The 15,518-nt window shown below is 37.2% G+C and overlaps 2 protein-coding genes across 3 annotated transcripts; both read right to left on the bottom strand.

Moving 5' to 3' along the window:
- Positions 1-5,610: 5,610 nt before the first annotated feature.
- LOC122291744 (cyclin-dependent kinases regulatory subunit 1) lies at positions 5,611-7,118 on the bottom strand. 2 transcript variants are annotated; one of them, XM_043099679.1, is made up of 4 exons: positions 6,959-7,118; positions 6,737-6,847; positions 6,504-6,564; positions 5,611-6,012 (listed from the first exon to the last, which is right to left on the bottom strand). In XM_043099679.1, the coding sequence occupies exons 2-4, from the start codon at positions 6,787-6,789 to the stop codon at positions 5,860-5,862; spliced, it is 267 nt and encodes an 88-aa protein (XP_042955613.1). In that variant the 5' UTR covers positions 6,790-6,847; positions 6,959-7,118; the 3' UTR covers positions 5,611-5,859. The 2 variants fall into 2 exon arrangements, with proteins under 2 accessions (XP_042955613.1, XP_042955614.1); XM_043099680.1 differs by having other exon boundaries at positions 6,737-6,843; positions 6,959-7,107.
- A 471-nt stretch (positions 7,119-7,589) lies between these two features.
- LOC122291743 lies at positions 7,590-14,991 on the bottom strand. The gene is made up of 19 exons (XM_043099678.1): positions 14,771-14,991; positions 13,762-14,677; positions 13,565-13,651; positions 13,277-13,481; positions 13,021-13,177; positions 12,066-12,158; positions 11,865-11,946; positions 11,722-11,781; positions 11,589-11,641; positions 11,179-11,345; positions 10,198-10,408; positions 9,994-10,048; positions 9,827-9,883; positions 9,479-9,727; positions 8,578-8,642; positions 8,439-8,495; positions 8,263-8,356; positions 8,044-8,184; positions 7,590-7,962 (listed from the first exon to the last, which is right to left on the bottom strand). Exons 2-19 carry the CDS (start codon positions 14,650-14,652, stop codon positions 7,882-7,884), a joined length of 2,805 nt encoding a protein of 934 aa, XP_042955612.1. The 5' UTR covers positions 14,653-14,677; positions 14,771-14,991; the 3' UTR covers positions 7,590-7,881.
- Positions 14,992-15,518: the final 527 nt, after the last annotated feature.

The following is a 15,518-nucleotide window of genomic DNA, read 5'->3' as shown; positions in this document are numbered from 1 at the left end:
AGTTGATGAAACCTTGGTTGTAATACAAACAAAGGAGTCCACAGGAGAAGAAATAGGAGAATTATTGGGTATTTCACTACATGCCATATTAGGATCTCTAGCACCCAAAACCATGAGGATACAAGGTGAAATCAATCATCATTAGGCGTCGATTTTAATTGATATCGGTAGCACTCATAATTTTATTAATCCATATGTGGCAAAAAAGGCCAAACTGTCAATGGTAGATGACCATTTGACAGCCAAAGTAGCAAATGGTGCCACCTTTCCTTGTCTTAGTTTATGTAAGACAGTTCATATTATTTTACAAAAGTGCCAGTTTTTTAGTTAATCCCTGTGTGTTAACACTTGGTAGATATGAGGTGGTATTGGGTGTTGATTGGCTAAAGGGCCAAGCTCAGTCTTGTGGAATTTTTTTGACTCAACCATGCAGTTTTATCTCGGTGATGTTATTGTTAAGTTACAACGAATACAACCACCCAGCAAGAGTATCGAGGAAGAGGACCACATTAACCAGCTTAAAAAATGCTCGACAGAGGAATTCGGGTTCCAAATTATGAATGGGGCTACAAAATTACTCCCTCCTAGAAGTTTTGGTCACAAAATATAGCTGTAGGAAGGGGCCAAACCTACTTGTGTATGGGCCTACAGGTATCCTTATTACTAGAAAGAGGAGATAGAAAAGTTGGTGAATGAAATGTTTCGCAGTCGCATTACAAAAAGCAGTCAAGGTCCTTACTCATCACCAATGTTACTAGTAAGGAAGGCGGACAGTAGCTAGCATATGTGCTTAGATTATAGTGCTCTCAACAAAGACACTATCAAAGATAAGTACCCAATCTCCAATATTAATAAATTACTTGATGAATTAGGTTGAGCAGTGATTTTTTCTATATTTGATTTATGGTCAGGATACTATAAAATTAGGATGAATCCTGACGATATCCTTGAACTGCCTTTAGAACCCACAAATGTCAATATGAGTTTTTGGTACTACCTTTTGGGCTTACCAACGCTCCCTCAACTTTTCAAGGATTGATGAATGAAATTTTCAGGCCATATCTAAGAAAGTTTGCGTGGGTTTTCTTTGATGACATTTTAGTTTATAGCAAGTACCTTGAATAAAGACTCTTTTGCCTAGACCGAGAGGTTTTGACAAACACAAGAATCTATGATGCACCCTCATGTTCTAAGTTTAGCTAATTTCTCTAGAACGTTTATTGTAAAACGTGATACATCAAGGGAAACTCTAAGAGATGTTCTAATGTAAGAAGGGCAGCCAATTGCATACCTTAGACAAGTACTCAGGTGTAAGAATCTGAACCTATCAACTTATCAAAAAGAATTGTTGGCATTAGTTATGGCTTTAAGGAAGTGGAGGCACTATCTATTGGGCAAACTTTCAAGGTTCGTACTAACCAGCAAGCCTTGAAACACTTGTTAGAACAAAGAGTGGGAACTCCAGCCTAACAAAAATGGATATCAAAGCTCTTAAGGTACGACTTTTTAGTGGAATACAAATGTGGTAAAAACAACAACGTAGTTGATGCCTTATCTAGATTACACACATCTGACCATCCAGATTCAACCACTACTCTCAATCAACCCAACACCTTCCAAAACCATTCCCTCAACCACAAACAAAACAAAAAATGCAACCTCAAGCAGTCAATATAGTACAAGCAAAGTGGATAGAAGAATCAAAGAAAACTTATCCCCAAGAACCTCAGTTGTAGCAACTGATTAGCCACTACCATTAGGGGATCTTGGACCCAACTCTTTACCAAGTTCGAAATGAGTTGCTCTTCTACAAAGGGAGGCTTCATCTCTGATATTTGGTACCCTTCCATCAGCAGTTCCATAGTAGTCCATTAGGGGCCACACAGGATTGCATTGAACACATGCTAGAATTAAAAGAGAGTTTTTCTGACCTTGATTATAGGGTGATGTCCGACCCTTTGTACGTGAATGTGATGTATGTCAAAGGCACAAGGTTGAAACCATCCATCCTACAGGGTTGCTTCAACCTTTACCAATTCCTTCAAAAAATTGGACAGATATAATCATGGATTTTATTGAAGGGTTACTCACCCATTTCAAATACGCTCATTTCATGGCCATCACCCACCCATACACAGTTGTGACTGTGGCTAGGGTTTTTATGGAGAATGGTATTAAATCACATGGCCTACCCCAAACCATAGTTAGTGATCGGGATCCATTTTTTATAAGTCATTTCTAAAAGGAATTATTCATAATTTGTGACACATAAATCTTACTCAACTCGGTTTATCATCCTCAAACGAATGGTCAGACAAAAGCAATAAACAAGGTGCTCGAGTATTACTTGACTTGATTTTTTAGTGAAACGCTGAGGGATTGAGGGTGTTGGTTATCCTTAGTAGAGTATGCATATAATACTTGTATGCATTCCTCTACTTAGATCTCACTTTATGAAGCAATATATGGCCAACCATTGCCACGGTTGTTGCCATATGAATCGAGATCCACAAAAGTACAAGCAATAGATGAGGAGCTCAAGAGCCGGGACTTCATAGCCACCCTAATCCGAGAAAACCTACAAGAATCACAAGCCAACATGAAACTTTTCGCCGATATGAAATATATGGACCTAGAATATGAAGAAGGAGAGTGGATTTACCTCAGGCTACACTCGTATTGATAGGTGTCTGTATCCATGTGCCAGAATCTCAAAATTGCACCACGATATTACAAACCATTTCAAATCCTTTGAAAAATCGGGAAGGTACTTTATGAACTTGCTTTGCCGGCCAAATCTCTATCTATTTTTCATGTTTCATGCCTTAAAAGGAAGTTAGGGAATAGATTACAACCCTTGAACAAGCTGCATGTGGTAACCTAAGAAGGAACTCTAGCCTCTAAACCCAAGAAGATACTTCAAAGGAGAATAAGGCTAGAGTAAAAGTGTTGGTATACAAGAAAGCAACGACAGAGGAAGAGGCAATGTGGGAAGGATCTATCTAACCTAAGGCGGCGCTACCCAGACCTTTTGGATAAGATCCTCTAAGGAGGGGGGTGTTGTTATGTGTTGAAATTCTAATCTGAATGGGCTCCCTTAATAGTTGTTTGTCTAAGGAATACATAAAGAAAGTCTTTAGTTCTTATTGTTAAGGATAGTTAAGTAATAGTTTTTATGTTAAGGATAGTTAAGCAATTTACCTGCTATGTTTTATTACCAATAATAAAACATAACAGGATTGGTTATCCAAAAATCAAACAATTTTATTTCATCTCATTTAATCATTACAAATTTTTCAAATTTGCATACAAAATATAATAAACAATTCAACTTTTTCAAATCCAAATATAAAACTAATATTAAAAAATTATATTATAACAATATTTTATTCATTATTATTCAAAATATATCATCTCATCTCATCTGAACTGTATAACCAAACGGGAGTCTAACTTAAGAAAAATGGTAGATGCAGTCGCAAGGAGCAAACGGCTCACAAACAGCTTGATGATGTGGCAGCCCCTTATGGAAACGGCGTAGTTTCTGGGTTCTTAGTCCTTAGACCCATTTTATCCTTCGACCTTCGCACACCACCACCCTCAGAGAATGCCGACAGCGGCAAACCAATGACCCGCGATAGAAGATGACCCACGGCAACTGAAAAGCATCGAGAGCCACTGCCCAGAAATAAAGAAACCACTACCCAGCACTGTAGAAGTGGTCGACCACCACTCAATCATCACTAGAAACTGTCGACAAACTCAGATGTGCGCAGCCACCACGCAAAAAAAAAAAAAAAAAAACCGTCGAGAAGGAGAATAGATTTTCGCAACTCTAGAAACCACCAAGAATAAAAAATCTAATAGTCACCAAAATTTAAACCCACAAAGTTTGTCATCGCAGAACGCAGTGACTCCCACGAATAGCAAGAAAGAATTTGCTGGAATTGAAAAAAAAAATTACCTTGGTTCTGCTTCGTTCCCCTTTTTGTTCGCCTCTTGGTGTATTTTTTGAGAAATAAAAATCGTCTGGGTTGCAAAGGATCTAAAATCAAAAAGAGAGGAAACTTTTTGCAGAGGATCTAAAATCGAAAAAACAATATCTAAACTTCGTTAGTTGCATTTTTAACATTTCTCACCATTTCTGATCAAAAGAAAGCGGCAAGAAAACTCACGCAGAATCGGAAGGAGAGAGAGTGAGAAAGTTCTGACTTTTGTTTTATTTTTATTTTTTTCCACATAAGCACTTACGTACGACCAATTACTGTCCGCTTGCAGACCCCGCTTGTCCCTAGCAGAGCTGCTAACCTAATCTCCATTAGTGGGCCGGATGTTGTTATTATTAAGTGGGTCAGTTATTAGTGTTGGGTAGCGCCTGTGCAGAAGTAGTCTGTAAACATGCATAAATGGTTTTTTATTTCTGCATCTATCTAATTCCCGCAAGGTGATCACTTTTGCATCCCAAACATATGTGAGAACTGGGGGCCTATGGCACCTCGAATAGCCATATCAATTTACATTTTATTTTATCTAATTACAATATTCCTAAGAAACACCTCCACAAGCCTAATCGTTCCGAAATATGCTTGTCAAATGGATTCAAGGCTTTTTGCCTAGAGAATCCTGCCTTTACACGAGAACCTTACATAAGCAAATTTACAAATTAATATAATTCTGTGTAAAACATCATATATATTTTGCTAAATTATTGCATCAAACCACATTAATTTTATAAATTAACTTTGTAACATTTCTCTATGGTCCAAGCATTTATCTTTTGCCTGATATATCGTCTTGCAACTTGCAAGAGACCTTCGATTATGAACAAACAACTAGATGTGATAACTAGAGCATTTTCCTACCCGCTTTAAAAAATAGCTCAGCAACATTTACTTTAGCGAGAAAGAGGATTATGACAGATGAAAAACCAAATAATCGAATCATTATGGACATCATGTTAATGCAATCAGCCCAAAATCAATTGTCTCTGGTTTCTAACCCACCAATTTTGTAATCATTACCAGAAACACCATATTTGGAATCTATCATGGCCTGTCTCATGTATGGATCATAGAACTGACGAAAACAAACACAAATATAATTGAGGCACATGTAATTAATACATCAAAAGCTCCAAGAAAACTTACAGCAAACAGATCCTGGTTATTGTATACATAGCAAGCAATACCGTGAAATACCAGCCATCCAAGACTCAATCCAACTAAGCAGAGTATATATAATTAACAACAATAAATGTATGCTGCTTTTGTAGCATACATAGACAGTGGGAAAATTTCCAACATAAAACTGCTCATTTGATTTTTCCTCTTTTTTCTTAAAAAGAAAAAATACCAACAATTTGACAGCAAATGAATATAGAATCTAGATAAAAGCTCCCCAAATATATTCAAGAAATAATGGTTAACATTGATAAATCATAGAGTTTGTGGTATATAGTAGTCAAGCTTACCATATTCAGCTAACAGAAGTTGTATTCCTTCACAGCTCCAAGAAAAAATAACAGGTAAACAACAACCAGAAGTATTAAGACGAATACAATCGTAATCTCATGATCTCCAACAACAGAAATACCAGGACCCAGAGAGCAGATAAGGAACATTATCAGTCAAGATCTACCATCAAACAAAACCCACAACATAATAGTACACTAGAGCTAAACTAACATATATCTATGTAGCTGCAATGAGAAGTATAAAATTCCCCTAACAGGAGAATTAACACAGATACAAAGCTTAGTTCAAACGTCAAAATGTATTTCTTAGGCAAACATAAACCATCCCCCTTAGTCATTCATTCATTTGACTTGAGAGATCAAAAGCAAACTGCGTGAAACGACAATCACTTAGCAAGCACATTCTGCTGGGTCTGATTCTCCTGCTGCTGCTGATAGTTGAGAGGCCTCCTGAAGAGCATGATGTGTGGCTCAGGGCGATGAATCGCATAGTGTACCCATCCACGGCTCTGCTGGACCCCAATTGCACGCCATTCATTCTTAAATATAATGGCAGAAACAAAACAAAAATAAAATAAAATTAGTCAGAAATCCAATACATGTATTTGTAATGCTATTCATCACCCTAATTCTCATAATCCCATGATGTGGTATTAGATGATTAGAGATTATTTATTATATTTCACTTATAAACCTATTATCTAATGCCACGTCATGGGATGATAAGAGAATGATGAGAAATATGATACTGAATAGATTTTCTCTACATGTATACTAGCGGTAGGTTTACTGAAAATCATAATTAGATAGAAAAGTTCATGGTTCGAAACAGAGAGAGGACGTGCTAATGCAAAATCCTCAAAAGGCACCCTGTAAGTAATCACAGGGACAAAAACACAAACATTGATTTTAGCGTTTTTCGGTGGACGTCGTGCATATAGTTGATGACGTAGCAGTATGACGCGGTTCTAGCCAAAAAAACAAAGGAACAACGGAAAATGGGAAAACTTCAGAAACCCTAGTTACTTACTTCAGAAAGGAGGCGATTCTTGGGCAGCAGTTTTGCCACTTCTGGGGGAAGCACAACATGCCTGTACGGACAATCGAGGACAAGATTTCACCGGATTTCATTAATAAATAAAAAATCAAAATACACAAATCAAAAAAGTCCAAAGATCAATTAAAAATTTGAAATAGATAAATATAGAGAAAAAGGAAGAAAAAAAAAATACGAGAATTGGAAGAATTCATTAGAGAGAGTACCGGTACTCGTAAGTGTCATCGAAGTACTTCTCGGAATACTGGATCTGACCCATTTCTTAGTCCTTTACACTTTGCCTACAAAATAACTCCTTTGCGACTCGATTGACCTGTCTAATAATCACACGAACTCGGCTATTAAAAAACAAACAACAAAGAGGAGGAGAAGAAGATGATGATGATGATGAAATCAACATAAAAGAAATCGCATTTTTAAATTATTACCTTTTGAGAGAGAAGACGAAAGGAATCAAAGCTACTCCAAGCTAACTATATATTCATTAGACAGAGAAAATGAGAGAATTTGGGGAAACAAAAGAAAATGGGAACTTTATAAACGTTGAGAAACGTGGACCACAGGGATTAGGGAGATTCGTTGGGGGGTGGGCCATAATGTAAATTTGCTTCCTTTTTATGACGTTAGAGGCAGTTTAATAATCCGAAATTTTACACTTTCTTTTCTCCGAGCTTTTTCTCTTTCTTTACCTTTTTTTTCTGTGTTTTGAATTTCAAATTTTAAATCTTCCCGCTTCGGTGATCAACTTTAAATCTCTATAATTATCAATCATGTGGTCAATGCAATTTTGCATTTGCTAATCCATATCTTGGTCCCTCATATGCTCCATATGAAAGTAACCTCTACCACCACCACCAGCTAACAACCGCCAATTAGTAGTCGGTACAACAATTTGGTCAATCAATGGCGGTTGGCGATCCCAAGCAGTCATTAGGGGCCGACAGCCACTCTAATATTGATAGGTTTCTCCACTTTGGGTGGTGGCTTCACCTCTCGTTATAATTCACAGTGACAGCCAAACTATAGAAGTTGAGATCGAAAAATTGCCAAAATCAGGGATTGCGCCACACATTCCGAGTTCATATCTATTTAACATTTCAAAATTTTAGAAGCTAATTCCAAAAACCCTGCTCTAGTTTTCTACAAAATCTCTCCTCTCTTCTCTGCTACAAAAAATAACATATATAGAATATGTATCAGCTTGTATGATGAGGTATGATGTCTACTTTCTGTGAATCTGTACACCAAAGGGCAAAAGCATCAAAATAGAGGCTCCTCCAATTTCACAAAGGAAAAAAAGAAAAAATTATACATCTTTTCCAGGCACTCCAAACACCAATGTAGCAATAATTCACGAAGCAAGGACTGGCTTCTGCAGCACTGATGTTCCTTGGAATATCACCATATGGTAATGTTTCCTGTAGTTGTTAAGCTGCAAGACAAAACAGATATCCACATTAAAATCTTACAATTTTTTGTGTCCCCCAAATAGAAGATTTGAAAATGCACGGACCTCGTCTTGGGTTAACTTGTTAAAACCAAATTTATTTGTCCATATTGATTCGGCTTCATCGGCCGCTGGTAGCACAAGGTTTCTCACATTTAAGGAGCCAAGGAGCCTCTCAATGCAAGAAAACAAGGACTGGAAGTACCCCTACAAGAACAAAATTAATCAAGTCAGAATAGGATCCACCATCCAATAAATAAGGGCCTCCTACTAGATCAAAATTACCAGTCCTTGATAATCAGTATCTGTTGCTACTAGAGGAAGCTCTGCCACTTCCTGCCCAAATATCCGGAACATTCCAGCAGACACAACTGATTGGCTGGCATTATATGAAACATTTATCAGAAAAATATATCAATGCTAAGGCATTATTTGATAAAAGACGGATGGCTGATTTTTACTTTACTGTTAGTACTGCACAGTAGACTCCACCAAAATCTTGGCCACGGATATTCCTTCTGCAAAACCAATAGATATAAAATTCAACAAGGTGCTAAATAAGTACAACACAACGCAGGAAAGCATGGTGGTACCCCGCACCCGTAGAGCATTGATGGAATGAAGTCACGGCCTGAAGCAGCATCTACTATTGGATCAAAACATTCCTGAAGCACAAAATTGAAATGAGAAACCAGATGAGTTTTTAAATAAAACAATATTTCTATTCATGACAAAACATAACCGAATATCATAATGCACCAAGGTGGTTAAAAACACACAATGCATAACCAATACATCAAGAGACGTGCTAGCTTCACATATATATCTCACAAAAGTAAAGTACACAAACTAATATAGCTGGATGTGATTCGTTAGGTCTTTTAAAGTAAAAAGAGCTTTACAATCTGATGTACTACAACAAGCCATATCAGCTTATAAACTTACTTTTGTGAGAAATCTTTGTGAACCAAACATTTTTCATGCATCAATACTGTGTGAGGTAAGCGGAATTAATGATGTGACCAAGTTTCTCATTGTCAAAGCTGACAAATAAAACAATATTTCTATTCATGACAAAACATAACCGAATATCATAATGCACCAAGGTGGTTAAAAACACACAATGCATAACCAATACATCAAGAGACGTGCTAGCTTCACAAATATATCTCACAAAAGTAAAGTACACAAACTAATATAGCTGGATGTGATTCGTTAGGTCTTTTAAAGTAAAAAGAGCTTTACAATCTGATGTACTACAACAAGCCATATCAGCTTATAAACTTACTTTTGTGAGAAATCTTTGTGAACCAAACATTTTTCATGCATCAATACTGTGTGAGGTAAGCGGAATTAATGATGTGACCAAGTTTCTCATTGTCAAAGCTGACTTCATATCACTTAATCTTCCAGTTGAGCACTATAATGAAAAATACAATTTTTGTATTTATATGTACGGATAATCACAAGTATATTGACACTGCAATTGAAAAGTACTCACATGAAAAATGGAAACAGCTTTTGAAAGCAACGGTCTAGTTTCACTAGAAGAGGCCAATTTCCAATTAAGAACCCTCCAACTTATACTAATGTCAGCCTCATTCTGTGAACCTTTCTCTTCATGCTTCTTCCTTATAACATTCAGAACTGATTCTGGAAGCTTATGTTCTCCATGAACCACCAAATTCTCCAAAGTAGAATGAATTCGTTTGCAATCTGTGCAACAGAACCACTTCCCTTTGGGCAATTCCTATTGGACAAGTATGTCATCATTTGCACATCACAATTTAATAATAATAATCATGGCTGCAATAGAGCTGCAAAATATACTAGGAAAAGAAATTCCCACCTTAAGGTTTTCCATACTGTGATCCTTCAAACAGCCAACATGATATTCCTTTTCACACTGAGGGAACAGTGCACATAATTAGCTAGGTAGACAAACAGATAGAAATATGAAGCATATTTCGAAAGTAGAACTTGACAAAGTCCAGATATTATCTGAATATAAACTACCTGGTCACATATGATAACTGTGCGAGGGCCAAAACTTTTGCTGAAATCATGGCCCCTGAAAACATCAAAATAGAATAAAAAATATGTATTTGAAATGGGAAGTTGAAGTGCAAATTTAAAATCAGTAATAAAAACTTAAACAAGAAATAAATAAAATATTAAAAGTTCTAAAAAAACATAAGACGAGAATAGTGAGTACTGAACCTGCATAATGCACAACCACCAAAGTCGACCTCTGGAGTTTTGACAATGCGAATGCATCGCTTGGTAATCTGTTCTATGGGATCAACTCCAGCAACCCTTCCAGCTGCTACAGCATTAGCATTGCACTCCACAGATTTTTCTGTTTGGAACAAATTCTGGCAATATCTACAGTACCAAGTACCACTAGGTATACGCGGAAGAGGAACACACTCTGCAATTGGCCAAATAACTAACATCATGAATGCAAGTTGAGCAGCTTGGAAGAAGCTGAACCACAAAGTTGTCCCGAATTGTGTGCAATGAACGGTGAAAAATTTTTAGAACAAGAAAGATTGCCCATTCACAAGAACAGTTACATGAAACCGAGGACATAAAAAAAGTACCTTGTCTTTTATTTTGTGGGTGCTATCATTCTCTTTATATTATATATTATATACATGTATGTATAAGATAGTTTAACAAACGAGTATAAAGGCACTGTCCAAGTATACAGGCCATTTACAATAGATACATCTAGCTAAAATAGCTAAAGGATTAAAAGAGTCTTGAAAATTAAGCCGGAAGAACATATGCATGCTGACTTCATATGATTGAATGTTCTAAAGAGGAACGTAGGTGCTATAATAATAATCCTAACTGTTCAACTAGTGTACGTTTAAGAAAAAGTCAGAAAATATATTTGCAATTCAAAAATAGTCGTATACCAACAATGTGTGCGCTAATGCCTGTGTGCATAATATGTATGTATGTATTTGTACATAGAGAATACAATAGTCAATCTACTTCTTTCATTGAAATATCTCCTATAACCTAACTTTTTATCTCTTTTTGTCTTTAACATATTACCTTTCTTCTTAAAATATTCCACAAAATAAACCTCAGGACTATGGAACATAATAATTGAAAATCCCAAGTAAATGAATCTTCACCACCACAGAAAACGTTCCAATTACACAACTTACATATAAAACAAAAACTCACCTATGTGAAAGGCACGTGGGCATCCATCACAGCACAACAGATCCCCTCCATCTTGACAGATGCTGCAGAGGTCATCATTTTCATTGGTAGAGATTTTCCGCCCTTTTGACAGGGATATGGATAATTCATGGAGAGACACTCCATTGGATGTGTAAATGTGAAGGTACCTGAAACACAAAACTATCCCAAGTCAAATGAAGGAAGCAGCAAAAGGGGAAAACTAAGACAACTTGTTTCTAGACAGTTTCCCAAATTCCTCCCAAAACTTCAGGTGGACCTGAAACACACAGGTCTTGCCAACAGAATTACACCAATTTGCAAAAGAGTGAACAATTGGTTTTGGACATCCACTGGGAACCAAGACCACATAATATGACCCAACCACCCAAATAATTTGAGCAAAAACTCACGGCTTACGACGAGAGGCCCAACCAGCATGAGCTTCAAACTGTGATGGGCTGACCTGCAAAATAAGATTACACAAAATCAATCTCCAGCAGGGAAATTCAAACAGAACATTAACTCCAGCAGAAGCAAATTCACCTCAGAGTCACAGCAAGTGCAAAAGATCCCAAATCCCTTTTTGTAACCGACCAACAATTTCTGCACAAAGCATATCACTAATCAGAAATGACAAATCCAATTTATCAAAACAAAAAATTGTTCACTAATTTTATGACTACAACCTGTCCACGAGAATAATATGCTACTTCAGTACCATCTGGCAGCACATCCTCCTCAAAAACCAACTTATGCAAGCGTAGATCCCTATTAAAGATGTCAGGCAGACAGTTGAAAGTTTAGATCTCTGATCAGAATCATTATGAAACAGCGAAAACTCAACACCAAAATTGCACATTTAGATATAGCACCAGGTAGATACTTACTTTCTAGTTAATTTTCCCTGACTCTTATTTCCAGATGTGTTGCACTTCAAAACACTGTCAGATGACTTTGGAACCAAAACTGGTTTTGGTGATCTGCAATAATCCAAAAAATAGAAAAGTTATTATTCATCTTATAAATCAATTTCACAAAGAAAATGTCTTTTTATCAAGTATATATTATTTTTTTTTTTTTGCACAATTATAATAAAGGATATGTTATAATACTAAAACCCTTTATTGTAAGTAAACATTTTCGCCAAAGGATATTTTTTTATCATAACAAAAGGATACCTTATTCAAGAACGTAGAAAAATAAACAGTACGAGTACATAAATGTCGCCTAAATTTGCAATATCAAGTTTAAAAGGGAAAGAAGCTGTAGGCCTTAAGGGTGCCTATAATAGTCAAGCAGTCACACAAACATTGTAGAAACATAGACTTAGTGTGTTCTGGTTAAGCTCAACACCATTCAAAGTCCTAACTTACAAGGGTCACGTGTGAGGCATCTATTTCTCCTTAACTAGATCTGTTTTCTCTCCTAAAGGTTTCAGTCCAAAAGACTGTTAAACTTCTCCTAGGCAACCGCAACCATAATTCCATTTTAAACAAATTTATTCTAAATTTTGAGAACAAAAACGTTTTGAATAATTTAATGAAACTAACATACAAAACCAAAATATTTATTTTCAGGTACATATCAGATAAATAGTTACTAAAAATAGTTCAATCACAGTTCAATCACAAGCCACTTCCCAAAAAAGAAACCCAGGAATTTTGGGTGCAACACCAATCTGTTTGGCAGCAATACTATAACAGAACACTGAGATCAAAACCACAATCATACAACTAGCAACAGCACAGCAAAGATTTGCCTAGAACTGCCCCGCAACGACAGATAGATCACCCAGATGACATGAAACAGATATGCACAACAAAAGGAAAGAAACTAGCATACCGATCAGCTTTCCACTTCGAAATAAGTTCGCTACGTCTTTGCCCGCCAGAGTGGATAGCATCAGCTGTTTGAGCAGGGATAGGTCGGCACTCTTTTAGCCGCAAACATGATTTACACAGCAGCATTGAATTCCCACTGTCAGCTTTGCGAAGAGGCCCTAATTTGTTAAACAGCCAAATCGTAAAATCATCAGGAAAAAAATACATACGGCCATGAACGTATCATTATAACATAACGAATTTGATGCAGAAGAAACCTCTGCAATGCAGACAGATGGCAGACTTCTTTAGAGAGGAACAACCAATAACACTTCGAACAAACTCGTCCATCGAATCCATAGAAGAATTTACGCATGCATTCATAACATCACGGAGAGTGTTACCATTCTCCAAGTGAATATACTCGGGTGGACGTTTATTTGCACTGCCGGCATGCAGCTCAAACAAGGAGGGTGTAACAACCTACATTCAACATAAAACACACTTATTCACAGGAACACTAATGGTTCCTTTACCATTATTTTCGAATAACAATGTATACTCACTTCAATTCCTTTGCATCCATCACAGTAACATAATAGCCCAGAACCTTTAATCACACCTCGAAGCCCGGCTTCTCCAGCTAATCTAGCCTACAACACACAGTCACATAACCAATACACATCATGCGTATAAAATAGCACACACGTTTCGGACATTGCTAAGGAAAGTGGTACCAACAAGAAATATTAGAATTACATACCTTGGCACCCCGAATGTACGTCACCGGCATTCCCTCCAGAATACCTGTTTCAAGCAAATCTTTCAACTTGTACGGAAACTTCTTCTGCTTGAACAATTTCATCATCTCAATTGACGGAGGCGGAGTGGTAATCGGCGTGATACCAACTCTTTCATGAGAGTTTGTACACACCTTCTTACCACTGTCTTCCACACCTTTCTTCACCGCAAATTTCTCCTCGGCCCTCGGCTTCAATGCCGACCGCGTAAAACGCCTTAGCGGCTTCTCCAGCGCAATAGCCCCCGCCTTCTGATCTTCATTTATCAAAACTGCTTCATTCCACTTGTCCTTTCCCGAATCCTCCTTCGCTTTATCAATTCCCGTTTCGCTCGTCTTCTCTTGATTATCATTCCGCTCCTTTTCACGCATCAATTCAGCAGCACAGGTATCATCCTTTAATTCTTCCTCTTCCTTCCCCGAATATGCAGCCATTTCCACCACTCCGCTTCTCAATTCCTCTTCAGGAACGGGCAACGAAGTGTCGTCCTTGGACCCCCTCTCGGCAACCGATTCCGATTCACCCACGAGACTCTTTGGCTCGTCGTCGCTCACGAGGTCCACCACGTCACTCTTGGCCTCCTCTTCGCTCATCGAACCCCCCAGATCTTCCGAATCCTTGGCCTTCTTCATATCACTTGCTGCGTCGTTCTTGGCCTCCTTCGGTTCCGACCTCTTGAGTTTCTTCCTGGTATAGGTCTGCAAAACTTCATTCCGGGTCTTCCTGGACCGGGTCCGACCCAGAGACCCACAGATCTCAGATTGCGCCTTCAAAGCGAAGGCAAACTCGCGCTTGTGACCCGCCCGGACCCGAGAGAGCAGCACAAACTCCTCAGAATCCGTACCGTTCGCCATGAGCCCACACGGATCGATTCAAACCCTGAAAATATTCGATTTGAAAAACTCAATAACACAAATAATAAGAAAGACACATGGAATATTGATTCGAAAAGGCATGAATTAAAGAACAAACCTGGAGGGATTTGGATGTTCGTGACAGAGAGAAGAGAGAGATTGAGAGAGGGGAAAACCTGTTAGGGTTGCAGAGAAATAAACAGGGAAGATTGGTTGGGGGAAGGAATAGGAAGGGACAGTGTACACACGTCGGTTTCCTTGGTGAAGGAGGCTTGGGAGTCGGGAGAGACGGAGCACACCTATAACTCTCGTAATGACTAAAGTAGCCCTGAGGGACGACATCTTTGTCTTCTGTGTGTTCCGACTGGAGGTCCTATATCCTAGTATTTACCATTAACTATCTTTCCATTAGAATTAAAAACTATTACCTATGTTTCCATTCAAAAAAAATCTATTGATTATGTCTTCCAAAAAAATTAACCTTTCTATTTTACTTAGGGAAATGCTATTATTTCTTCAATTTATATCACTAATTTCGTCTCATTATCATAATTTATTGACACGTGACTTATTAAAAAAATTTAAAATTCAAATATAATAGAGAAAATTTAGAATTTTAAGTCCTGTTTGGATAATAAATTTAAATAATATGAGTTGAAATAAAAGTTAAAAATTGAATAAAATATTATTAAAATATTATTTTTTTAATATTATTATTATTTTAAAAATTAAAAAAATTAAATTATTTATTATATTTTATATAAAAATTTTAAAAAATTGTAATGACGAAATTAAATATTTTTACTATCCAAATAGAGTCTCAATCTTTCTTTTTATGTATTTTTTTTTTTTTGCACCATTTTATT

Source organism: Carya illinoinensis, chromosome 13, assembly GCF_018687715.1.
Source record: "Carya illinoinensis cultivar Pawnee chromosome 13, C.illinoinensisPawnee_v1, whole genome shotgun sequence".
NCBI classification, from domain to species: Eukaryota; Viridiplantae; Streptophyta; class Magnoliopsida; order Fagales; family Juglandaceae; genus Carya; species Carya illinoinensis.
Note: the sequence above shows the minus strand (reverse complement) of the source record. Positions and strands in the feature narration are given on the sequence as shown.